At 38.4% G+C, this 27,324-nt stretch overlaps 2 protein-coding genes across 4 annotated transcripts in view; one reads left to right on the top strand and one right to left on the bottom strand.

Annotated features, from left to right (window-relative positions):
• Positions 1-27,324, top strand: part of SLC35B4 (solute carrier family 35 member B4) — a 36,705-nt gene that overhangs the window by 837 nt on the left and 8,544 nt on the right. Inside the window, exons 1-7 of one of the 3 annotated variants that reach the window (XM_007504341.3) lie at positions 1,149-1,304; positions 10,297-10,410; positions 11,435-11,537; positions 13,986-14,035; positions 19,018-19,099; positions 19,568-19,628; positions 26,380-26,489. In XM_007504341.3, coding sequence (XP_007504403.1) covers positions 10,352-10,410; positions 11,435-11,537; positions 13,986-14,035; positions 19,018-19,099; positions 19,568-19,628; positions 26,380-26,489 — 465 coding nt within the window. In that variant the 5' untranslated portion in view covers positions 1,149-1,304; positions 10,297-10,351. Of the gene's footprint in view, positions 1-1,148; positions 1,305-10,296; positions 10,411-11,434; positions 11,538-13,985; positions 14,036-19,017; positions 19,100-19,567; positions 19,629-26,379; positions 26,490-27,324 lie in introns of those variants that run through there. The other 2 variants (XM_001373712.4, XM_007504342.2) reach the window with 2 other exon arrangements.
• On the bottom strand, positions 14,629-16,001 carry LOC103106404 (G patch domain-containing protein 4-like). Its single transcript, XM_056799716.1, has 2 exons — positions 15,312-16,001; positions 14,629-15,261 (listed from the first exon to the last, which is right to left on the bottom strand). Exons 1-2 carry the CDS (start codon positions 15,721-15,723, stop codon positions 14,813-14,815), a joined length of 861 nt encoding a protein of 286 aa, XP_056655694.1. The 5' UTR covers positions 15,724-16,001; the 3' UTR covers positions 14,629-14,812.

Here is a 27,324-nt window from a genome sequence, read left to right as displayed (position 1 = left end):
AGGAGTCCAGGAAGGTGGGGGAAAAGGAGGGGAAGCCCGAGAAGCCCGAGGAGGAGGGAGAGAAAGAAGGAGAGCCAGAGAAGCTGGGGGAGGGTGGAGAGAAAGAAAGGGAGCCGGAGGAGCCCGAGGAGTCCGGGGAGGTGGGAGAAAAGGAGGGGGAGCCTGAAGAGCCCTGGGAGGGGGGAGAAAAGGTGGTGGGACTTAGAAGAGGGGAGAGGAGGGAAAAGGAAGGGAAAGAAGGAAGGAGGAGCCAGGGGAGGCGAGAGAAGGAGGGAGAGCCAGAAGAGGGTGCAGAAAAGGAGGGGAGCGGGGAAAGAAGGAGGGATTTCTTGGGGGGAAGTAAAAGGAGGAGAGAGAAGGAAGAGGAGCCAGTCAAGGGAGCTGAGAAGAAAGGGGGGGAGCCAAGGAAAGGGGGAGAATAGGTGGAAGAGCCAGCAGAGGGAGAGCCAGAGGAGAAAGGAGAGCCCTTGGAGGAGGGAGGCCTCGAGGAGGAGGGAGGCCTCGAGGAGGAGGGAGGCCTCGAGGAGGAGGGAGGCCTCGAGGAGGAGGGAGGCCTCGAGGAAGAGGGAGACCTCGAGGAGGAGGGAGAACTCGAGGAGGAGGGAGAACTCGAGGAGGGAGACCTCGAGGAGGAGGGAGACCTCGAGGAGGAGGGAGACCTCGAGGAGGAGGGAGAACTCGAGGAGGAGGGAGAGTCCTAGGAGGAGGGAGAGCAGGAAGAGGAGGGAGAGCCCGAGGAGGAGGGAGAAAAGGAAGGCAACCAGGGAAGGGGGGCGAGAAGTAAGGCTCCAAGAGGAGAGTGTAAGAGGAGGGGAGAGAAGGGGGAGCCTGAGAAAAAAGGGGATCCTGGGAGGGGGGAGAGGAGGAGTGAGCCCGGGGAGGGGGAAAAACATGGGGCAGCCTGGGGAGAGGAAAGGAGGAAAAGAGAGTCTGAGGAGGAGAGAGAAGGCAGGGGGCCCAAAGGAGGGGAGAGGAGGGGCAACCAGGGGAGAAGAGAAGGGAGGAGGGAAAAAGGGCAGAAGTAAGGAGGGAGGATTCGGGGGAAGGTAGAGGAGGAAAGGGGACCCGAGGGAGGAGGGGAGAGGAGGAAATGGGAGTTAGGAGAGGGGAGAGAAGAAAGGAGGAGGGGTGAAGCTAAGGAGGAGATTTTAGCTGAGGAAGGAAGGCTAATGGCATAGGAAGCTTTCCAGTGTTATCTACTATTTAGCTTCACTCACCGCATCCCCTTGAGGCCATCACCGTCATCACCACCATCACCACCACCACCATCACCACCACCATAGGCATTTATATAAGGCTCTAAGGTTTGCAAAGCCCTTTAACATTGGTTTCTCTCATTTGATTCTCACGGCTACCCGGTGAGGTAGGTGCTATTATAATTACACAAATGAAGAAACTGAGGCTGAGAGAAATTCAGTGATTTGCCCAGGGCCACTGAGGGCAAAGCCACTTTGAACCCAGCATTTCCTCCAAAAGCAGCAGCACACTGTTCACTAGACCACCTACCTTAATCAACTTCATTTCTCAGATAAGAGAAACCCTTAAGATCCTAAACTCTTCTTTGTAGAGCTGGAAAGGCCCTCTGAGGCCATCAAGGCTTTATTTTCCAGGTGTGGAAACTGAGATGCAGAGAGTTTAAGTGATATGCTCAAGGTCATAGATAATAAGTCAATAAGCATTTTAAGAACTCACCATGTTTTTCAGTACCTGGCACTGTACTAGTACTTGGTCTTCAAAGAAAGGCCAGAATCAGAACCCTGCCCTAAAGAGAGAGACAACATGCAACTAACTATGTACATATACTGTATATACAGAGTAAATAGAAAGGCCTCTACAAAAGGTAGAATTGGAGCTAAATCTAAAAGGAAGCTAGGAGGTGGAGACAAGGAGAAAGAATATTCCACTTATGAGGTACAACTAGTGCAAAGACATAGGGATAGGAGATGTTGGAGTGTCCTGTTGGGGCAATAGCAAGTGGGCCAGTGGAGTCGGCCATAGAGGATGTGGAAGCCAGTCATCCTACGAATGGAAAGATAGGACAAGCCCTGGGAGGAAGCATGAGGGAGGGAATAAGAGAGCTTGCTTGGGAGCCAGAAAGACCTATTTCAAGTCTAGTCCTGATCCCTGTTGAACAAATGACTTTAACTTTTCAGTGCTCTAGACTCAGAAGTTGTCCAGAAGGGACTACCCTGCCTCATTAGAGGAAATTTAATTTCTTGAGAAGCTTCTATATAAAAGAAGTCACAAGTTTAGTCTTTATCCTTTCTCTAAATCCAGTGGTTTTTTCCCCCCTTGAATTAGAACTTTAGAGATGAGAAAGAGAGAGTGAGAGTAAGAGTGAGAGAGATTGTCTGTGTTGCATCTTTTTTGGCAATGAAGCCTATAGACCGATTTTCAGAATGATGGTTGACTTGGACTCATTGTTTCCTAGTAGTCCATATGCCTGCATAGCCCATCTCTTGAGCATGTATCATTCAAAGATTTGAGTACCTTTCCTTATTCATTCTAGAAATTCCTTTGGCTGTCCTGTCTCTTTGATAGGTTATATTGAAATAAATGGTCTACAAGTAAATTCAGTGGAATTTTTGCTGTGCCTGTTCAAATGTTTTTCAAGGTAGTTATGAAGAAAGTATTGTGTGTTTTTAGTTTATAATCCTAGGACAGGGGAATAAGGGCATTGGAAAGAAAAATATTAGGCTCTTTTAATCACTATATGCTTGAAAGGAAGATCAAAATATAAATGCGTAAAAAGGGGCCAGTATATTCACATCAGCCATGGGAGGAAGAATCTGTAAGTGCCAGGAGAATCATCCCAGAGTATGCTATTAGTTAGAATTATATCCTGGCAAGGATTGTGTAGTATTAGAATATGCCACCAGCTTTAGATGCTTAAAGAGTATATGATGGGTATGATTGATGAGGGTCTTTTTTCTTTTCTTTTTTCCTAAAATCCTTACCTTCTGGCTTAGAATCAATATTATGTAATGGTTCCAAGGCAGAAGAATGGTAAATACTAGGCATTGACATTTAAGTGACTTACTTGCCCAAGTTCACATAGCCTGGAAGTGTCTATGATCAAATTTGAAGCCAAGACCTCCTGTCTCCACCCCTGGCTCTCTATCTACTTAGCCACCTTGCTGTCCCAAATTGATAGGTTCTTAAAAGATTGTATATAAATTTATTCTTATAAATCAAATTTACATGCACTAAGAATGACTCCTTTTAATTTTCATCCAGATCTTCAGTTTCTTTGTTGTAGGATAGTAGTGTCAAACTCAAATAGAAATAGGGTCACTTAATGTGATTTTAGGATCCTAGCAGACTGGTATTGATTTAAATAACCAGATATTAACATTGTTTTATTTATTGTATTCCTATTTGTTTTGTTAAATTTTAATCTGGTTCTGTTAGTGTTATAGGCTGTTTCTTTGACGCTTGGGGTTTGTATCCATTTTATTGAAAGTTTTCTGGAGCCCCTGAGAGATGAAGTGATTTACCAGGCCAGGCTTCCTATCTACTACCTCCATGTTTTCTGTCTTGCTGGCATTTTTTATAAAGTGAATAAACACCCTCTAATTTTATCTTTTTGTAATTCTGGATTTTTTAAAATATTGAGTTTCTGTAAGTGGGAACCAATTGTATCAAGAACCTCGGACTGGATGCCAGGAAACTTGGGATCTGTTGTTAGCTAGGATAAGTTGCTTGACCTCTTTGGGACTTTTCTCATTTGTGAAATAAGTGTGTTCATCTCTCAAGTCTATTGAAGCTCCAGTTTTGTTAAAGAATGTCTAAAGGGCATGCATTTCCACAGCTTCTCTGTGTTCCCTAAATAGAGAAACCCAAAGAGCAATAATTTGTTTAGAGATATCAACTCTTGAGGAAAAAATAATTGCCAGTCCTTTTTTAAATACTATGAAAATGTGAATTAATTAGTATGAACACTCCCTGCAGTTTAATATATGCTTTTCCTGAGTTGCAGAAGCTTAAAAAATTTGTCACTCTGTAGCTAATCTGTTAATAATCCTCTCATTGATCTACTCTTTCTTAGCCAGTACCATATTGTTTTGATGACTACTTCTTATAATACAGTTTGGTATCTGGTATGATTATCCACCTTCTTTCATATTTTCTGTCATTAACTTCCCTTGATATTCTTGATCTTTTATTCTTCCAGATAAATTTTGTTATGAAATAATTTCTTGGTAGTTCAGTATGCCATTGAATAGATATTTTAATTTAGGTATAATTGTCATTTATATTAGATCGGCTAGGCCTACCCTTAGCAATAATAGTCCTATCTAGTCTTAGCTGGACTAATCCTCACAATAAGCATGTAATTATTAGCTCTATATGTTGGGATATGCCAGAGTTTTCTTGTGCTTGTCTGCACCCCATCTTCTCTATGCCTCAGTGAAAATGAGACATTAGAGGAGGTCTCTAGTTCATTATAACTAGCAATAAATAAGCAAGTGATACCAGCCTCGCTGATATCATTTTCTGTCCTCCTAGGATTTTGGAGAATGGGAGCTTCAGTCATTTAGTACTCATCTTGATTAGTGAACTCCCATTACAACCTTTTGATTAAGAGCTGTAGGCTATGTAACCCAAACTCCTACTTCCACATTTCTCCATACCCCTATGCCCCTCCTGAGTCCCCAGCTAACTGATTTTCTCTTTCATTAGAAATCCCAAATCAATTCCTTTTCATCTTTTAGCTCTTTCTCTCCGTACTCCTTGCATCTTATCAAATTCACAGATATGTGGCCTCCCCACAGAAGACTCAGCATCTATTATTACCTTTTTGGGTACTGGTCATACCTTGTCTCATGTGCCCCAACATGAGAGTTGTTATGGTTTGCACTTCACTGCTACTTCCTGACTTGTTTATTATTTATTCTTCCATTATTTGGGCCATTTTTGATAAGTAAGAAGCTTTTTTTCTTCTAAGGCTTTTAAAGAGGCTTTTTTTTTTCTTTTATTATTCCTCTAAGTAAGTTTTGAGAGACAAGTGTGATGTGGTAGATAGAGCCTGTTTCAGAGTTCCAAAAGCCTGTGTGCCTCTGACCCAGTTTAAGTCAGAGAGTGGCAAAGGACACTAAGCCTCTTTTTTTTTTCCTTAACCTTTACTTTATATCTTAGAATTAATACTAAATCTTGCTTTCCAAAGCAGAAAAGTGGTAAGGGCTTGGCAATTGGGGTTAAATGACTTGCCCAGGGTCAAGTGTCTGTGGTCACATTTGCACCCAGGACCTCCTGTTTCCAGGCCTGGCTTTCTCTAGCCACTGAGCTCCTTAGCTATTCCAAATAAGCCTCTTAAGTTATAGTAAAGCACAAACAACTTTCGTTCTTAGAGGGAATTTCCTCACAAATATTACTCTGTATCACGAGATTACAGGTTGTGGTTATACTCCTTTAAACCCCTAAACAACAATGCGCAACAGAAACTGTTAACCTAGAGACTTTGACAAACATATCGTTCAGGCATTCTTGGAGTAAACTTATAACCATTCTGAGGATTTGTTTAAATCTGTTCTTCTTACTCAAATGATGAGTTCTTTGAAGTTAGGGATTGGCCAAATACCTTTTTTGTATCCCAAGATGTCTAGCACATTATTGTGTGTAGAGTGGGTGTTCAGGTTAGTGGTGTTGATACTAGCCTCAAATTACTATATACTTTGTCCAAGGAACCAGATTCTTGCTATTGTTTACAGCTACATTGTCAGCATTTCTACAAATATTTCAAAAAGAAATATTCATTAAATCATCAACAGTGACTAAAATCTTCACCAGTTTTCCCTTTTTTCCCTTTATCTGTTTTAGTGTATTCCTCTTTAAAAAAAAAGTAGAGCCTTTCATTTTATATTCAAGGGACACTTTTGAGTCATATTACTTACTCATCAATTATTTGGGTACTTACCAAGTGCCTAGGTCCTTGGTGGACTAATGCTGGGAGAGAAGGTACTAATATTAAAAGAAGTTATACAACCTGTATCCTGCATGTAGAAGGTATAAAATGTAACTCCTAAAATGAGTTTGCAATCTAATTAGGTAGACAAGTCATGCACATATTAAATAATCAAAAAAGAAAACTTCATTGATTCTCTTAACAGTTGTACAATTCAGACAAATGCAGTGCGCCTTCAAGGAGAGAGGTCATTTCTCTCTTAGGGGTGGGGATCCTACAGGAGTTGACATTCGAAGGAGAGTTGAATGTATTCACACCCATTACTATTCTACTGGAGTAAACTTTACCGCAGTCCTAGATAATAATGATTAAAAAATGAAGGAAACTTGGACTAGATTAGTGGGTTTTTAAGCTTAGGTCTGTGGACCCCCAAAGAGTCAGTAGATAGGTTTCAGGGAGTCTTTGAACCTGGAGAGGAAAAAATTACATCTTTATTTCAATGAAATTGATTTCCTTTGTAATCCCATGTTATTTCATGCATTTAAAAGCATTTTTCTGAAAAGGGGGCCATAGCTTTCACAAGATTGCTGGAGGAATCTGTGACATACAAAAAGAATAAGGATCCTTGGTAAATGATCTCTAAGGGACTTTCCAGCCCTAAAATTTTTGATACCTCTGGCAGCAACTAGATGATATTTCTGTTTCACTACTAACCAGGCTGTGAGGAATTGGACATGATGGTACCCAGGGATTTAAATTCATACTTCTGGATAAGCTTAGAACCAAAGACTTTGAGGGCAAATCAGATAAGGAATTTTTCTCCATCTAAAATAAGAAATATGAGAACCACAATGTGCTTTCTAAAATCTCATCTCAAAACCATTATAACAATTTGAGTTCTAGCCAAATCTTGATTTTCTCAAGTATTTGAACTTCAGGTTTCTCGTGTTTATTTGGATGCCTTTCTGGCAAAACTAATCAGAGTAAATATATTTGGAGATTTTTCTAAATGAATTTTTAAAATTATGTTATTGAATCAGTAGTTCTTACTGAGGAACAGAATTCAGAAAAATATCAGAATGTAAGGGAAAGGGAGTTGAGATACCATGCTGAAAGTTTAAATATTGGTAAATCACCTTATGCCATTTGAAATTCAAAATTTCAATTCAAATTCAAAATTGAAATTCAAAATTTTCTTATGCAAAGAAAGTAAGGTGTCTATTTCCTTATACTCAGAGATTATTATTGGCATATGCCCAAGGGGAAAGAAGAGCCCCATATCTGCCAAAATATTTACATTAGCCCTACTAGCAAGGGCATGGTTCAACACAATGTGGTACATGAATGTAATGGAATATTACTGTGCTATTGGATATAATGAATGCATAAAAGTATAAACTGATGAAAAATAAATAGAACTAGGAAACAGCATACACAATGACTACCAGTGTTAGAAGAAAGAACAATGGTAACAAAACAAAAGAAACAATATCATAAAATTTTGTTTTAATTTAAAAAATTTTTCCAGAATACATGTTGATATGATTTTTAGTAATTTGTTTTCTGACATTTTGTGATCCACATTCTCTCCCTATCCAAAATGGCAGACAACATGGTATATATAGATTTTAGATACATCATCATGCAATACATATTTCCATGTTCATCATGTTATGAAAGAACACATATATTGCTTACATTAGGAAAAAATTCATGGGGAAAATAAAGTGAAGAATGGCATGCTTCAATCTTCATTCACGTCAATTCCGCTTAGGGTAGTAGATAACCTTTTTGGTTCTAAGTTCCTTGGAGTTGTCCTAGATCCTTACAGTGCTGATAATAGTTAAGTCACAGTTGACCATTGTACAATATTATTGTTCCTGTTTATAACATTCTTCTGGTTCTGCTAATTTCATTTTGCAACACTTCGTATAAATGTTTCCAGGTTTTTTTTTTAATTGTCTTGTTTGTGCAAAGTCTTTTTAATTGAACATGGCTGTCTATTTTACATCTTGTGATAGTCTCTATGTCTCATTTGGACATAAATTCTTCCCTTAACTATAGATCTGAAAGGTAAACTATTTTGTTTATAGTATCCCCTTTATTTCTAAGTCCTATATCCAGTTTGACTTTACCATGCTATATGATGTATTTGAGTCCTTGAGTTTGATTATCCATATAATGCTTCCTGAGGAGCCTCTGAGCTGTAGAGATAGAAGCCATGGACAGGCCATGGGAATGAAATCCCTTAAGGGGAAATCATATAGGTCAAGTAGAGGAATGAACTTTGTTATCTAAGAGATGGCAACGGCTAAGAACAATAGCATGGCAAAAATTCATGGACCCAGCCTTCTTGAGAGAAGAGTGTTTTCTAGAGAGTGTTCAAGTTCCCAGGTCAAATGTGTAGGAGTTCTGGGACCAAGGAGGGGTAGTCAGGGAAAAGCTACCACATTGAAGAAAAAACTGGAATTTCCTCTCCACTATTATGAATTATTTGCATTGTACTAGTATTTTGGAAAGAAGTTGGTTTCCTAGCTACCACAAGACCAAAATTCTCTTTCATGGGTGCCTAAATATGTTGTACTATAAATACGAAGTCTACCACAATGGGAGGGGGAGGTAGGACCAACTAGAGAATGAAGAGTTGCTACATAAGTAACCCCAACTATATTTCCTTTTAAGGAAGCTTCAACTACTAGGTAATGCTAAGGCTTTGTGAGAAGGTAGTATTCACTGGAAGAAAGGAAAGTTGTCTTGAATATTTGTATGATAGAGTGCAAGTCCTCAGTATTTTGCATTTTCTGTGAGGTCAAACAAAAACTAAGATATACATACACATAGAGTTATTCTGAGTGCTTGCATAGAAGGTTTTACATTTCTTTAAAATCTGAGGCACTAGCTGTGTTTCAGTGTTCTCAAGGACAAAATCTGGGTGGGAGCAAAGTGAGCAAAGGTGGTTCTCCAGGGAAATCCTGGGTGGGAGTACAAAAAAGAGTGCTCTGTAAGAACTCCTTGTGTTTGACCTTGGTTTGTGGTAACCCAGAGCTGGGGTACTAGCTCATGGGAATTAAAAGTTTAAAAAAAAGCTAATCCTCAGGTAAATGCCTTTACCAAAACTATGTTTTTACACAAATTCCAACAGTTCTTACATAGGAAGATTTGAAGTGGATCTCTACCTGATACATAGCATCCTGACAACTAGAGCAATAATTTGAGCTTGCTTGGATCATAACTCTTAACTTTTTCAGTTCCCTAATGGATGTATTTGTAAGAATTTTATCCTAGAAAAGTAGCTATTCCAGGATAGAAAACTGCAGAGTTCTTAATAATCACCTATTCATAGTTTAAATTTTAGAGTAAGTTAATAGTTTGCAACCAATCACTAAACATTTCTTAAATGCCTACTTAAAAAAAAAAGGCAAAGGGGTAGCTAGGTAGCTCTGGGGTTAAAGAGCCCGGCCTGGAAATGGGAGGTGTGGAGTTCCTCTCTGGCCTTAGACATTTCCCAGCTGTGTGACTCTGGGCAAATCATTTAACCTCAATTGCCTAACCCTTATTGTTCTTCTGCCTTGGAACTGATATTCATTATTGATTTTAAGATAGAAGGTAAAGCTTTAAAAAAGAAATGAGGCAAAGTTCTCAGCTGAAAGAGTAGGGGTGGAGAGAGCCAGGAGAGATTTGATTTGGGATGTTCATAATGGAAATATAGAAAGTCAAAAAGGTGGGGGAAAACAATTTTAAAAAATAACTTGTGGCTTGAGGAGTTAACTCTAGCAGAAGAAAAGGTATATGGGGCCTTAAGCCACCAACTGATAGAAATTCTTGAGGCCTCTTTTTAAGAGAGATTTCTACAATGTGGGGAATCCTTCCAAGCTTTCCCTGTAGAAAATCACTCACTTCCCCCCCTCTATCTCTGGGAGAATTTCTGTTTTCTGTAATAATCTCAGAAATTGGGGCCTAGGCTAGGTATAAAAAGATTATAGAGACCTCATAAAAAAATTTTCCCCCCTATTCTTTGTCTTTCCATTTAAGGTGGGGGTACTGGATGAAAATAGTCTGGTTACGTGAGAATTCCAGTGACTAGATGTAGCCAGTTTTATTAGACTGAACTTTTTTTATATTAATTCAAGGAATATATTGCACTAGATTGATGCCCCACTCATCAATCTGATGGGTTTTGTTAGGAAAGACTAGGATAAAAGAGTCTGCATAGAGGGTTTTTTTCTCTCTTGGGTTATGGGCGACTGGCATGTGAAAACACAGAGATAGTATGTTATAGAAATTTATTCTCTGTATTCTGGAATCATCAAACTACCTTGTGTCATATAATTGGCTTTGTTCTCAATTCACTTAAGTTATTTCCCCCCCTCTCACTCCTACCCATTATTCAGGAGGCATCCAGGATGTGGGAACATCGTGACATTTGCACAATTTTTATTTATAGCCATGGAAGGCTTTATCTTTGAAGCTAACTTGGGAAGGAAGAGGCCTGCTATTCCAATAAGGTATGGAAATTAAAAGTTTCTTATATTACTTTTATAAAAAACATTAGGGTATCTCTTGTGCTTATGTGTTGAAAAGTATGAGACCTTAAAATTTGTGGCAGACATCAATGAAATTGTTCATTTTTCTGAACTTGAAACTCTATAAAATAATAATCTGATGTTTTTAAAGCACTAAGTTTGAAAAGAATCACATATACTGTTTGAGCATCAGAGAAGTCTTGTAGTTAGTACAAGTATTGTTATTTGTATTTTGTATATGAGAAAACTGAAGCTAGGAAGAAACAAATGGCTTTCCCATGCTAAGTGTCCAAAGTGGCTTTGAACTTGTTTTGTTCAAGTCTTAACTTCAAGTCCAGTTCTCTTCCTGCTATACCAGTCAGTTACTCTTTCAGCTGGCATTTCTTCAACACTTGCCAGCACTTATAGTGCCTGGCCCTGTGTTATGGAACTTTCCAAGTTGCTGTAGGCAATTGAATGCCACTGAAAAGTAGGTGATGATAACGTGATGATATGATCAGATCTGTGCTTTAGGAAAATCATTTTGGTAGCTGAGTGGAAGATAGAGTGGAGAGGGGAGAGATCTGAAGATGGGAGACGAATTAGAAGACTTGTAAAATAATATAAGCAGGAAGTATTGAGTACCTGCACCAGAGTGATGTCTGTATGGGTAGAGAGAAGGGAACTGTACATCAAAATGACAAGGCATGGAAACAGCTCAGATATATGTGCTATGGGACAATGAGGAGTTGGGGATAAAACCTAGGTTGTGAGCCTGAGAGAATGGGAAGATGGTGGTACCCTTGACAATAATAAGGAAGTTTGGAAGAAGAGAATGATAAAGGGAGGAGATGATGAATTCTGTTGGCAGAATTTAAAAAAAGAAAGGTATTAGGTGATAATAGTCATTTTTGTATATATGTAAAATAAACATTATTTCTAATTTTTCTAGAAATATACATATTACTTTCCAAAATGAATATTTTAAAAATACTCTATGTGATGTGTTCTTATGTTTGTATTGCAGGTATTATGCCATCATGGTCACCATGTTCTTCACTGTCAGTGTAGTGAATAATTATGCTCTAAATCTCAACATTGCCATGCCTCTGCATATGATATTTAGATCAGTAAGTGCTGACTGTATCACTGAATGTGTTTACTCTTGTTAAAAATTTAGGTTTATAGATATGATATAGCAAAAGTAGGAAGTTCACCTTGTGATAAGAGGATCTCAATATGTAAAAATGTTCCCTGTGCAGGGTAGAAGTTGACTCTTTACCATATATGAATGGGTGGTTGGTTACTGTAGTAGCAAAGCAAAGGGAAAGAACTATAAAAGTTTGTTTTTTTGCCTTTATTTCTTTTCTCTGTGTTTTGTTGAGTTAAACCTTTAAGTGTTTAATCAAGTAAAATAAAATCTCTAGGAAAATTAGAAATTGATTTTCCTCTTAATATTTATAATTGTTTGATTTCATATGAAAACTTAATGTTAATATTGTTCTAGTCCTAGTTTTTTTTTCTTGTATCAAGTTCAGACATTATTTACAAGAACGGAATTATGTCTATAGCAGTATAACTTTTATTTTCTGTTTCATGGGGAGAGAAATATGGAATATGGATGTATAAAAGAGATATATGGAATGTCTCTTTGAACTATATATCAACAAGAACAAAGGGTTCAGATGTCCAAAGTGCTTTAAAACTGTTCATACTCTTTGATCCAGCAATACCACTTTAAAAAGAGAAGAGGACCTATCAATTATGAATGACTTAGTTGGGTTATCATCAATACAGCAATCCAAGATAATAATCAAAGACACATGTTGAAAAATGCCACATGCCTCCAGAAAAAGAACTGATGGAGTCTGAATACAAACTGAAACATACTATATTTCACTTCATTTTTGTTTGAGTTGACTAATAGAAAAAATATTTTACATCATTTCACATGTAAAATCTATATCAGATTGCATGCTATTTTATCTCAGGAATGGGAGAGGAGAGGGAAGGAGAGAGAATTTAGAACTCAATTTTTTTTTTTTTGAAACAAACAAACAAAAAGAATAGAGTTCAGAGAAGTGGTGCAAACAATTTTGATGTGGTTAGTGAGGGCTGCCAGAGAACACTCAGTTGGTTAGATTGGAAGGCATGGACAAACTTTTTGTATTGCCTGGAATTCTTTGAGCTAGAACATGCTAGTTTAAAAGATACTTTTCAAGTTATCAGTTCGTATTTTTGTAATTTATAGTCTTTCAAATGTTATAGATATTGTAGACACTCCAGTGAATACTTCTTGATTGCTTATAGTTTCCCAGAGAACAGAATATGCCTTCCTTCCATACATTTTTTTGTTAGCACCATAATTTTTCTCAGTATCATTCCCTTTTCCCTCTCAGAGAGCCATCTCATATAAACAAATAATTAAAAAAAAATAAGTACATTGCAAAAATATGAAAACATATATATAATGTACCAGTGTTCTCATATTTCTTCTTTGGATCCATGTTGATTCATTGTAATCTTATAGTAGTTTTGATTTTTTTTTTTACATTTCTTGCCATTTACTTTGCTGTAGTCGTGTATATTGCTTTCTTGGCTCTGCTTACTTTACTATGTATCAGTTATTAATTATGGTTCTTTCTATGCTTCTTTGTATTTGTATTTGTCACTTTATAGCACAGTAATATTTTGTTATATTCACGTATCACAATTCCACAGTTCATTGGCATCAACTTTATTTCTAATTTTTTTATCATAGAAAATACTGCTATAAATATTTTGGTGTATATGGGGGACTTTCTTATTCAGGGATCTCTGTGGGTCATAAATCTATTATAAGCATCGCTGAATTGAAGATTATGGACATTTTAATTATTTTGTTTGCATAATTCCAAATTGTAGGGTTATGCTGATTCACATCACCACCAGAAGGTTCTATTTTCCCACATCACTCCCAAAATGGACTATTCCCATTTTTTGTCATCTTTGCCAATTTACAGAATTTGAATTGAAACCTCAGAATTGTTTCCATTTGTATTTCTCTCTTTTTTAGTAATTTGTAGTACTCTTTCACCTAGCTGCTAATAGTTGGCAGTTCTTCTGAGAACAAGAACTGACTTGTTCATATCTTCTGACCTCTATTAAAGAAAGACTTTTGGTCATATACTTCTGTTGATTGTTTAAAAGTCTTGGCTCTGAAAACTCTTATCAGAAAAATTTGATGTAGACTTTTGTGTGCTTTTCATTGAGTGCTGTCAGATTCTATTTGTGCTGGTAGTTTTTATTAACAGTTTGATAGAAAATAAAGTTTAACTCTTTGTTCAGATAAGGCCTTTGAATTTCATTTGTTATCCATATCCTCTTTTACAAATGTATTTGTATTTGTATTTGTATTTGTCCCACCATCTTTAGTAGTAGCACTATGACCATTGATTTCATTATTCTCAAGTGTTATTTATTTTATGACCAAAACTATTTTTGCCAGGTTTGAATAGCTGAACCTCATTAGCCATTCATCCTGATGTTTGTTTTTTCGTCTCTATTGTGCTGATTTTGTGATTTTTCTCTTTTTATAGGGTTCTCTAATTGCCAATATGATTCTAGGCATCATCATTTTGAAGAAAAGGTAAGTATCACATAATTAGTGAGGTTTTTTTACTTTTATTTACAGGTGATATCACTGAACAGAGACAATAAGTTATGCATTTTGAACTACTTTTCTAGTAATTTCATTGAATTTTTTCTGAACCATCTAGACCTTCTCCCTTAGTTCATGTTTTGATCAGGATTTCACATTTACCATGTAGCCAACCAGGGTTCTAGCTAAGACTTGTGTGGTCACTAAAAGACCTCTTTCTCTGTACAGAAATACTTGGCCTTTGGAGTGGTTGAACTTGAGCTCTTGATTGATTGACCATCCTGTGCTAAGCAGCAATACTTACCAGTATAAACATTTAATATTCGTAATGAACATAACGAGAAATTATGTGGGTTAAAATGAAATTCCTAAAGTAAAGGCAAATTATAAAATATTACAGAGATCTTTACTCAATAATGAATATACTTCAGGACAGCAGGATGCTGAGGCATTTTCTCCAGTATTCTTCCTCTGATTATTTTGACCGCAATCTCATCTTGTCTTTAATGTCTACCCATTTTATTAGAAATCTTCAGTATCTTAGAAAATAATTTGTGGATTCAGATTGGAGGAACTTTTACTTTTTTTTTTGTGGGACATGGAGGTTTTTATTGATCCCTCTGTGCAGGGTGGAGGCACCTGAAGAATCCTCAATTGTTTCCTCTGTCCCCTACCCCTTGCAATGAGCCAAGGTCCCAAAGAGGCCTGGACCGCTGCAGTCCTAGTCTCCATCAAAGGAATGCAGGTGGTTACTGGCAGGCCTCACTATGCCTCTAGTAATCTCTTTTTTTTCTTCTTTTTGGTTTTCCGGGCCTTGCTTTCTTCATCTTCTTCCCTCTCTACTTGATCTCCAGTCTCATTTTCTGGTTCCTCTTCCCGTTGTCTTTTTTTCTTCTTCTTCTTCTTCCTACTATTGTCTTCAGTCTGTTCCACAATCTCTATATGCTCACTTCTCTCTGTGGTTGAAGTTTCTTCCTGACTTTTCTTTTTCTTCTTTTTCTTCTTCTGGGGTATGTCCTCGGCTGGGGTATCAGGGACACCTGTATTCTGGCTTTTGTACTGGGCCAGGAAGCCTCGCTCCTGCTCTTCCAGTCGTGCCAGCTTGGCTTTCATGGTAAGCCCATGACGGACACCCTTGTGTGCAGTGTGTCCCTCGCAGGCTCGAATCAACTCTTCATCTGTCAGGAGGGCATGGGATATTAGAGCAATGCCTTCACATCGCCCTCCCAATTTTGAGGGAGTTCTCACATCTTTGCTGGTGGGGGTGTTTCATCTTCGCTGCTTTGTTCGCTCAGTTTCTCTGCTTGTTCCCCTCCTGAAGTCAGAGTGGCACTCTTAATGAAGTGTCCATATAACAGGCTGGACTTGGAGCCCGAAGAGCGTTTTTGCTTGCTGGTATCCTTGGCCTGGGTCTTCATCTTTACTCCATCCTTCCCAGTCTCCACCACCAAGCTGGCAGCTGTCTTGTTGAAGAGTTGGCTCCACCAGTGATTAGTGAACTCCTTGGAAGGGTCATGTCCCACCCCAGCATTGTCCTGCTTCAACTTCGCCTTGATGGCCTGGGCAATGCCATCTTCTTTCTTGCCCAGGCCCTTGCCTTGACTCCATCCATGCCTCTGCAGCTGTTCCTCAGCAAACTTCATCCCTCGACTCTTGGTCCCCGAGGTGGTGCTCATTTTGAAAAAAGGGTTAGTCTCTGTCCTCAATGTCTCACCAGTTCAGAGATGGTTACTATCTCTTCTGAAAGAGGCCTTTCTTGGTCTCCCCAGCTGCTAATGTCTTTCCTCTTCCGAATACAGATCTTGTAAGTTCATTTATCTACGTCTTTTAGTCTCTCTTCCGTCCTCCCGGTATGCAGCCGGATTCTCTCTCCTAAGGGTTATGGCTCACATTCCCATCGGGGTTCCCTTAGCAGAAGCACGCGGATTCCGCGACCTGTGCGCCGCCATGTCCCCGGAAGTCTCTCTTTTTTTTTTTTAATAAACCCTTACCTTCCATCTTGGAATCAATACTGTGTATTGGTTCCAAGGCAGAAGAGTGGTAAGGGCTAGGCAATGGGGGGTTAAGTGACTTGCCCAGAGTCACACAGCTAAGAAGTGTCTAAGGCCAGGTTTGAACCCTGGAACTTTTACTTTTAAGTGATAAATGATTAAGTCATAGAAAGGGCAATTTTCTCCAGTCTAGCTCTGCAGGTCTTTTTTTTCTAAAGCCTAGTTAGTCACCAGATCAGTAATATTCTAGATGATTTCATAGTTCAGATATTGATATAGTGCTCTTGCTTCTCATGCCTATAGAAACCGGTCCATTTCTTGGACAATCTGAAGATTTAAGAGTGATCACACTGGGCTAAGTTCTTGGTCTGTCCACTAGATGTTGTGGGAAGGATATACTTTCCTTTTTGACATTTATCTTAAAAGTTAGATGCATGAATGAAACATTTCATATTCCTTTAGTAATCAGTATGCAAGAGTGCAAAGATGTGGTATGAAATGACCCATGTTCTTCTGACTCTGCCACTGGTCAGCCATGTGCCCTTGGGTGAATTCACTTCTCTGAATTTCTTCACTTACAAAATAAAAAGTTTGGATTAAATGATATATCTAAGTCTCCTTTTAGGCTTTGCTGATCTCTTCTGTTGATCTGTCAACTGTAAATATCTAGCATTTATTTGTTTTTTTTTAATGTTTGTTATTGATTTTGCTTATGTTATCGCATTTTGAAATCTTTATTTTCTCTGTGTAACACAGCACAAGGTAATTAGTTCCATAAATTTATTATCGTTTGAATAGTTCTTTATGTTTTCCTTGGACTTACCTTTTTTTTTTTTGAAACTTTTATTTAGTCAATTTAGAACATTATTCCTTGGTTACAAGAATCATATTCTTTCCCTCCTTTCCCTCCCCCCACTCCTTCCTGTAGCTGATGCTCAATTCCACTGGGTTTTACATGTGTCCTTAATCAGAACCAATTTCCATGTTGTTGGTGTTTGCACTAGGATGTTCATGTAGGGTCTATATCCCCAGTCCTATCCCCTCGACCCATGTAATTAAGCGGTTGTTTTTCCTTCTGTGTTTCTACTCCCACAGTTTTTCCTCTGAATGTGGATAGTGTTCTTTCTCATAGATCCCTCCAAGTTGTTCAGGATCACTGCATTGCCACTAATGGAGAAGTCCATTACGTTCGATTATACCACAGTGTGTTTGTCTCTGTGTACAATGTTCTCCTGGTTCTGCTCCTCTCACTCTGCATCACTTCCTGGAGGTCCCTCCAGTTCACATGGAATTCCTCCACTTTATTATTCCTTTGAGCACAATAGTATTCCATCACCAACATACAGCACAATTTGTTCAGTCATTCCCCAATTGAAAGGCATCCCCTCGGTTTCCAGTTTTTTTGCCACCACAAAGAGCGCAGCTATGAATATTCTTGTACAAGTCTTTTTCCTTATGATCTCTTTGGGGTACAAATCCAGCAGTGTTATGGCTGGATCAAAGGGCAGACAGTCTTTTAGTGCCCTTTGGGCATAGTTCCAAATTGCCCTCCAGAATGGTTGGATCAATTCACAACTCCACCAGCAATGCATTAATGTTGGACTTACTTTCTTAAGACCCTTTGCAGTATATCTTCACTAACATTAGCAAGCTTTTCTACTAATATATATATATTATCTTGCTTCCTATCTCACTTGACATTAATAATTGAAGGGTCATTTGAACACAATTCTCTGAATTAGACATAGTAACAGAAACATTGTGGGACAATCAGATGTGATAGACTTTGCTACTAATAGCAATGTAGTGATCCAGGACAATTCTGAAGGACTTAGGAGAAGGAATGTTCTCCACAGCTAGAGAAAGAATGGTAGGAGTAGAAATCTAGAAGAAAACATGATTTAGAACTTGTTTATATGGTGTTTTAGTTTTAAAAGATTACTCTCTTACAAAAATGAATAATAAGGAAATATTGATTATATATGTGTGTGTGTGTGTATATATATATATATATATATAAAATCTAGTGAAATTGCTTGTCAACTCCAGGAGAAGGGAGGGAAGAGGAGAGGGAGAAAACATGAATCATATAACCATGGAAAATTAAAAAAAAAATAAAAAGAATGAATGCAGTTTTCTGGCCAAATTTATCAAAGAGGTGACTCTTTGTTATCCAAGAGACTCTCTATCTACATTTTGTTCTACTGAGTCAGATGCTTTTTGGAAATTAATAAATATTAACCATTTTAGGATTTTATATTCTCTGCTTTTTTAATGAATTGTGTGACTGTAATATATGATATGAGAAAATTATCTGTAACATCCTGCCTCTTACAAATTTTCTCAGGAGAAACATACATGAATAGATCATTCTTGTAATTTGTATAGATGAGAAAAGTGACATGGTTCAGAAGTTTTTTATATTTCTCAATCACTTACCCCATTTAAATTATTTTGGCATCTTTCTGAAATTATTTCACTCATTGTTAAATATCTACCTTCTTCATTACTCAGTCTGATAGGTACAGTTTTTTCTATTATAACAGTATTTTAAGGGAGACTTGATTAGAAATGGCTTTGTTTACCTCCTCTCCAATTATCCTGGAACAGAGAAGTGAAATATTTTCTGAGAATTTTGTAGGTCTGATAGTCTGTATTTTCTTCACACTAGTGTGTTTCTAGCTGACATCAGTGCTTTGCTTCCTAGAGACAGAAGGAGCAGTAAACCCAAATGAAGATTTACTTAGATGTTTTGGGATACTTTAGAGCAAATAGTTAGAGTAAGCATTTAGAAATGCCTTCATGCATTCGTTTCTGATTGCGCTTGTGTGGACTGCATTGACAACTGCGTTCCTCCTTTTTGTTACCTCTCTTGTGAATTGTGCCAGTTGCAGTATTGTGCCAGTTGCAGTATCATACTAGAAACACCTGTTGGAAATTAATATATGTATCTTAAAAGTGTTTTCATTCTTTGTGCAGATACAGTGTCTCTAAATATACTTCCATTGCTCTGGTGTCTGTGGGGATTTTTATCTGTACTTTAATGTCTGCAAAACAAGTGGTGAGTATCTGTTTATAAGGTTTTTTCCCTTTACAGTAATGGGTAGATGTCTGGTCTTAGAAGTCAAGAACTCTGGGTTCAACTACTGCCTCTAATACATATATACCATGAAATCTCTTAGTCTCTCAGTGTCCTGGACAACTAAGATATCAGGTATAGGCAAATGCTCAGTATTCTTGATGGATGAAATTTCTATATTGGAAATTCTGCCTCTCTGTGAAATCCAGGTCTGGACTAAAGTATCTTCCTCAAACTTACTACCTTCTAACAATTTGGATAGAGGCAGAGCTACTAGAGATATAGCAATAAAATTCCTCCAAGTGTTTGTTAAACAGAAGGCTATACCACCCTTTCCAAGATGAGTGAGCTCAAGGCATTTCACTTAGAAATATTTCTTTTACATCTATGAACAGTGGCCTAGAATATAGTTTTAATTCCTGTGTCTCCTCTTTTTCTTTTCCCTCCCAGGCATCCCAGTCCAGCTTGAATGAGAATGATGGATTCCAGGCATTTGCGTGGTGGTTACTAGGTTAGTATTGTGAATTGTAGTCAAACTAATTTTGCCTTTGCAGTTTCATTGGCTGCTGTTTTCTCCTGGGGATAAGTCTCTAGACAGATAACGTTTGCTAAACAAATTATTCCAAGAAAGAGAAACAAGCACCTGGGAATAATACAACATATTTCTAATCATTAACACTTAAGAAACAAAAAAAAAGGAAATTTCATTAGTGGTAATGATAATATTTATATTATGATATTTTTGTAGGACCTACCACATGCCAAGTGCATCATAATAAGCAATTTACAAAGTGCTTTACAAGCACGTTCATTGATTCATGGAGTTTTGATTCTTTTTTCTTAGGCCAAGCAAAATAAGGAATTTGAACCTTCTTCCATTCTTTCCAAAATTTCCCTCCTCTCAAGTTTTCTTTTTTCCAGGCTACACAATCCCCAGTTCTTTTAACTAATACTTTTATGAGATATCTGTGGATCCTAATCACCCAAATGAGCAAGTACTAACCCTGTTCACAGTATATGTTTCTTTTGCTTTGTTCAAGTTACTCTTGGTTGCTAGGATTGTGTGTGTGTGTGTGTGTGTGTGTGTGTGTGATCAGAACAGGAGATGAGTAGAATCCTACTTTTTTATAATAGCCATTCCATTTTATTATTTTTTTTAATGTTAATTTTATTATCATGAAAAACACACTTCCCTATTGATCATTGTTATAAAAGAACACTCAAACCACTAAATAAAACCATAAATATACTGATGTGATAGATAGTATGCTTTCATCTGAATCCACCTGACTCCAACAGTTCTTCCTCTAGAGGTGGTTAGCATTCCCTGTCATAAGTCTTTCAATTGTCCCAGATCATTGCATTACTGAGAGTAGCCATGTTTTCACAACTGATCATCACAATATTGCTGTTACTGTTTACATTGCTCTCCTAGTTCTGTTTATTTCACTCTGCATCAGTTCCTGTAGATCTTTCCATTTTTTTCTGAAATCATCCTGCTCACCATTTCTTGTAGCACAGTCATATTCCATCACCAATATGTACCACAATTTGTTCAGTCATTCCCTAATTGAGGGACATCCCTTCAATTTCCAAAGAATTCTACTTTTCAATGACATTTTTTAGTAGAAGGTCTGTGATGTATGATCTTTTTGTGAATCAAGCACTCAGACTAGTTTTCAAATTTTTAGGGGACTATAGAGATAATTTTAGGGTTGTGACTTAAAATCTAAATTAATTGGTCACCAGGGGAAAAATCCCAAATAAAATACCCAAGTCAGTCTGGAATTTTATGGTAATTTTAATTAGTACAGAGGGAAGGATTTTAAGGAGAAAGAGGGAAGAGGGTATAGGATTTCTCCTGCCTGGCCTGTGCCAGGGGGAGTTCAATATCTCCGCTGCTAGGTCTGTGAAGGAGATTAGAGGCTTCTAAGAGGATAAAGTTTGGAAAGTAATAGAGGGGAAACTCAGTCAGAAACTCACCACCGAACTGGACAATAGCTGTAGCCACGCCAAATGCCGAAAGGCCCAGCACATTGTCACCAGCCACCTCTCACTGACAAAGGTACCGGAGAGAGCAAGTGCCGCAAAATATATAGACCTTTTTCTCTTGTGTCCCGTCCTCTCAATTTTCATGTCTACCAATCACATCAGAGGCTTTCCTCCAGGACTGCCCATTCTTTAGCTCTCATCTTCTTTGATTAGATTATATCTTTTGAGTTACTTAACACTTCTTTGTTAAGTTCACCTTTTGTTAGTTACTTAACCTTTTTGTGATTAATTTACCCTTTATGGTTACTTAACACCTTTTTGTATTAAGATCTTAAAATAGACTTAACTTAAAGTTCTGGCTTCACTATAAAGTAAGAACTAAGTATCTTGATTGTTTAATCAGGAGATTACAACTTTATCTTCACCATGAAGTAATATCTAAGTAAGGTGGAGTAATTTAAAGTTCACAGGACCCTTTCTTAAGTCTTCATTCTCTTCATGAATTGACTTGTCCCACTGGGTAGCTATTTTCTTGGGATCAGTAATAGGAAACTATTTACTTCTTTTCTATTCCTTTAGTGAAACTCTAGGAGAAAGATTACTATTGATTTCATCCAGTAAGAATTCAAAGAATATGCCTAGATGATTGAAATAATTACTACATATTATACTTCCTATTTGTAGTTATTCTTCCTCTAAATCTACATGATTTACTAGTCTTTTACTGGTTAGTCTCCTGGGCTTGGGAGATTCCTGTCTTTGGAAGTGACTCCTTCCAGAAGGAATACAGACTTTGTTTACTAAAGAAAGAGGAGAGAAGAGGAAGAGGAAGAGGAAAGGAGAGAGTAAGGAGGGGAGAAAAGAGCTGAGATATGAGGAGAGATGAGAAGAGGAAGAGAATGAATGCTGTAGAGGCCAGTGGGCTAGACTTTAATTCTTATGGAAATTCTAGAATGGGCATAAGAGAGATGCTTAATGATCAGCCAGAAGGAGATTTTATTTTATTTATTATTTTATTAATTTTTATTTAGAATATTTTGCCATAGTTACATGATTCATGATCCCCCTGCCCCTCTCTTTCCTCCCCCCTCCCAAAACTGACAAACAGTTCCACTGGGTTATACATGTATCATTGTTCAAAATCTATTTCCATGTTACTCATATGTGCAGTAGAGCGATCGTTTAACATCAAAATCCTAATCAGATCCCTATTGCACTAAGTGGTTGAGCATAACTTCTTGAGTCCTATTCTCTACTTTTGTTGAATAAAACTATTGTGCCTTCCCTTCTCTTCCTGTAAGAATAGGGCTCTATCCTCCCACTTCTGAGTTCTTGATAATGTTTACCAGAAGGCTCCTGTGTTGTTCAGATGAAAGGTGCTGTGTAAGTGCTGAACATTATTGTTATTATCTATCATTTCCTGATTTCCACGTTTAGCAATTAAGTACAGTCAGCATTTTTCAAGTAAGAATAAATCTTCAGCTTGAAGTATTTTTACATCAGATATGGCTCTGCAACATTTATTCAGTTTATCTTATTTATATTTTTCATGTCCTTTTTAATGATGATTTATAAGACTAAAACATATAGTTTAATTGATCACCAGCTGTTGAAAAAAATTGAATAAATTTGTAAGCCAAAGCCTTAGGGCAGGGTTGCCAAACCTTTAATGAGTTTTGAGTGCCCAGAGGGCAAATTCAAACTGTGAGCCCACCCCTTCCCCTGTATTACTGGAGAGAGCTGAGGGAGAAAGTGCTTGCTTTGTGGGGCATGCAAAAAATGTCCTTGGGTGCTAGGAAGAGGGGGAAGGAGCAGCTCCCCAATTCCATAGAGGGCTGAGGCCTTAGGGATTCAAAAGCCTAGAGAAGAAATCCAACCCTGTTTTGAGGGGAGCAGATCTAAAGAGGAGACTACATCAGCACTACATATAATTTCAGATTGGAGCTGGAAGCAAGTTAAATGTCTAGTATAAAGTAGTATAAAGACCAGAATGTAAGGAGTTCGACTAGATTATTTAAGAGATTGGTTGCCAGGAATTTAGTCAATTCCAAATGATTTTTTAGCAATTTATAAAATATAGAAAAAGTGAAAGTAAGAAAATCAGAGAGAAGATAGGGTAAGATATCTAACCTAACACACTAAGTATTTTGCTCAGACCCCTGGCTCAATTTAGGCAGGACTAATTAATCCTTAGCTTGAGGGGCCTCAGCTTTGAACTGAGGGCCCTAGGATGAATAAAATAGGGCTTCTGTTAGGAAGCATCTCCCAAGAGGGGAAGCTTCTCCTGAGGCTACTCCCTCCAGAAAATCCAGGAAAGGAGTCAGCCTTTTTCACTCACCCATATGGTAGTTCAAAGGGAGAGATTTAAGAACAGTCTCACCAAGTTCAAGATCTCAGTAAATACCAGCCTCCAACTTGAACTCAGAACTTCGAAGAATTCACAGGAAGTTGTAACTCCTTTTAAAGATGCTTCTTTGTGTCACTTCCTGTGCCTTCCTCTACTTTTGTGTGGACAAATTATAGTCTAAAGTTTTGCTTAGCATTGCCAGGGGGCAGTCGGTTGATTCTGATTTGTCACCCACTATCACACACGTGGGTCACAGACTTCCCGCACTCAGGTGTAAGTGGGGTGTATACACTTCTGGTGATTAAATCTAAAAATGGGCAGGGGAGAGTTAATCCCATCTTCACATTAGAAATAGGCATGGTTAAAGTATGGTACCATTAGTGTAATAGAATATGAGAAGAAATTCAAAGGAATTGGAAAAGATTTTCATGAAATAATGCAGAACAAAAACAAACAAAAAAAAGCAAAGCCAAAAGAATGGTGCACACACTGACCATAGCCATGTGAGGAAGAACAAATGAGGATGAAAGGATAAAGATCCTAATGGGCCCTTGGATGATTATTTGAAAAGCTATTATGGTACCATACATATTGAAATGGCTGATTTTAATGAAAGTAGTGATTTAAGCAAGTTTGTAGTCGTTTCTATCTTATATTTCTTTTTTTTTAAACCCTTACCTTCCATCTTGGAGTCAACACTGTGTATTGGCTCCAGGGCAGAAGAGTGGTAAGGGCTAGGCAATGGGGGTCAAGTGACTTGCCCAGGGTCACACAGCTAGGAAGTGTCTGAGGTCAGATTTGAACCTGGGACCTCCCATCTCTAGGCCTGGCTCTCAATCCACTGAGCTACCCAGCTGCCCCCTCTATCTTATATTTCTAATTATATACCTTCCATCTTAGAATCAATATAGTATATTGGTTCCAAGGCAGAAGAGTGGTAAGGGTTAGGCAATGGAGGTTAAGTGACTTGCCCAGGGTCTCCCAGCCAGAAAGTATCTGAGGCTAGATTTGAACCTACGACCTCCCATCTCTAGTCCTGGCTCTTGATTCACTGAGCCACCCAGCTGCCTGCCAATAAAATATTTTTTAAAAAGGAGGCTATGTTACCATAAAAAAGCAATGTGTTTAGATATGTTTATAGTTGAAAGAGGCAGAGTTTTAGAGACAAATGGCCAATTTCCTTTTCTCAGGAACAAATTCCTTTCAGAAATAGGACAAGGACAATTAATGTGGTTCTTGTTAGCATATAAAGCCATCCACTGAAGAGAAGAAAAATATTTTAATTAGGTTCTAAATAACTTCCCAGATGAAATAAGCCAGAATATGCTAATTCTGAGCCAGTGGAACCATATAGTTATAGGTTATAATGGAAGTACAAATTTCCATGGCAATTTGGGCACCAGTGGATCCTTGTCAAAATTCTTTTAAGACATTACAGCTGGGTGACTCAGTGGGTTGAGAGCTAGGGCCAGAGACAGGAGGTCCTGGTTCAAATTTGGCCTTAGACATTTCCCTAGCTTTGTGACCCTGGGCAAGTCACTTAACTAACCTCCATTGCCTAGCCTTTACTACTCTTCTGCCTTGGAGCCAAAATACAGTATTGATTCTAAGATGGAAGGTAAGGGTTTAAGAAGAAAATTAACCTAACCCCGTGATGGTGAACCTATGACACATGTGTCAGCACTGACACAAGAAGCCATTTTTTATGATACGTGGCTGCATGCGGGCTCTGCACCTCGGGGCCCAGGAGCTGCTTGCAAGCCTGCAGTTGTGGCTGTGGTCATGCCCTGGCCTGGCGGGGGGGGGGGGGGGGGGGTGGAGGGGGCTGCTGCTCCATGCTGGCAGCCTAGGTGAGAGACAAGTGGCTGGGGCATGTGGGGCTTCCACTGGGGCGGGGGGGGGGGGGGGGGGGGGGGGGGGGTCGGGGAGAGGAAGAGCGCGCCCAGGCAGTTAAATAATATCAAAACCAACAAAAGAAACAGATTGACAGATGAAGTTAGTAGTGCTTGCTTGGGCTTGAAGTGTACAAAATACCAACCTTCAATTGAAGATTTAGCCAATGAAATTCAGCAACAAAAAAGTCACTAATAAACAAGTTTGTTAAAGAATCCCCCCTCCCCTTCACTTATCTTAGTTCATGGCACCCCACACAAGTTAAATAGGGAAAGAACTAAAGCTCAGCTATAACTTTTGAAGTGAATTTCAGAGAAGGCAGGATTAGATTGGGGCTGGTCCAATTAAAGGTGAGGGTTGAAGGAAAAAAACTACCTGCATCATGCTTTGAAAATTCCTTTTTATATATATAAAAGTCTAACTCTACCTACTTACTTAAAGAACAGAATTTTAAAATAATTAGGAAATGCCTCATTTAGATACTTGCCTCCTTAAAATAAATTCCTACATCTTAAACTACTCTTCATAGGGTCCTTAGGAAGTGTTATTTCTTGGTTCTAGACTGGAAAACAGCAATTGCAGTGACTTTTCAAGATGACTGAGGAAAGGCTCCAGGATGGGTTTTGAGTTTAGGTGTGTATGGTTCCTTGTCTCCTGCTTAAACTCTTCTCTTATTTGGAATATGATTTCTATCCATTGTTACATGATTCATGATTCTCCCCTTCCCTCCCTGAGCTGACAAGCAGTTCCACTGGGTTATACATGTATCATTGTTCAAAATCTATTTCCATGTTATTCATATTTGTGATATGTGACACATAGAGTGATCTTGTAATGTATGATTTTTTTAAACTCTTACCTAAATTTGCTTTAGTTTTTAACTAAGAGATTACAGATTCTTTTTAGATAGTTGTAAAAGGTCTGTTCTATTCTGTCTTATTAGAATAAAGCTGCATGTCTATTAGTTGTGATTCTAGAAACTAAAAGAAAAACCAGAAGCTGGTTTGTTAATGCTCTGTTTGTTTTTCAGGGATTGGTGCACTAACCTTTGCCCTTCTGATGTCAGCAAGGATGGGCATCTTCCAAGAGACACTCTATAAGCAATTTGGGAAACATTCCAAGGAGGCTTTGTTTTATAATGTAAGCAACTGCAGCACTTGTTGGGAGAGACTTAAGTGACTGAGTAATGCCTCTTAGGAGGGGACATGTTTGCTGTCTCAGATGAAATGAAAACTGCCTTTCGCTGTAGGTAATGGATCAGATCTGTTTGTTAAGCTCTTAAAGCACAGGAGGACCCCATAGAATGGAACCTGTTTCTAATCATGTAAAATTTGTGTCACCAGATAAGAAGTCTGTGTGACCTGCCAGGGCATTGTGTTGGTGTTCAGTGCAGTGCTTGCTCGCCACAGTCTGTCAGTCAATAAACATGTATTAAAACACTGTGCTAACCTTCCTCACCCAAAAAGAGATTTTCAGTGTAGGTGAAATTAAGTTAAAGTGAATGTTAAGAGCAAACTTAAAGGGGAAAAGAATTCAGATAGTAACATAGAGAATGGTGTGCAAGTAGGGCAAGAGGCAGTTTGGAATGACTCCTCCAAACCATGGGGCCATTCCTCCCCTTCCCAAGCCTTTACTTAGCAGACGCCCCAATGTTAGCTTCCTGGCCTCACATCACAGACAACCAGCTGGAGAGAAGCTTTGGAAGGCTGCTGGGCTATGTGCTGGGAGCTGGAAGAACAAGGCAGCTCCTGGCTTCTCTTAGATTTTCCTTTCTGCCTTTAGGATTCCTCCTTCCTTCTTCCCAGGTTTGTCCTTGGATCCCCACCTTCCTGCAACCTGACCGTAGTTGGCCTTCCTATTCAGGCTTTTCGGTACAATAAGAAAAATAAAATCAATACAGTTATCTAGGGGAGATTGTGATTGATCATGTGCATACATACATGTAAGTTTGTATTTGCCTATGTAGATATGTATA

The sequence above is a fragment of the Monodelphis domestica genome, chromosome 5, assembly GCF_027887165.1.
Source record: "Monodelphis domestica isolate mMonDom1 chromosome 5, mMonDom1.pri, whole genome shotgun sequence".
Classification (NCBI taxonomy): Eukaryota; Metazoa; Chordata; class Mammalia; order Didelphimorphia; family Didelphidae; genus Monodelphis; species Monodelphis domestica.
Note: the sequence above shows the minus strand (reverse complement) of the source record. Positions and strands in the feature narration are given on the sequence as shown.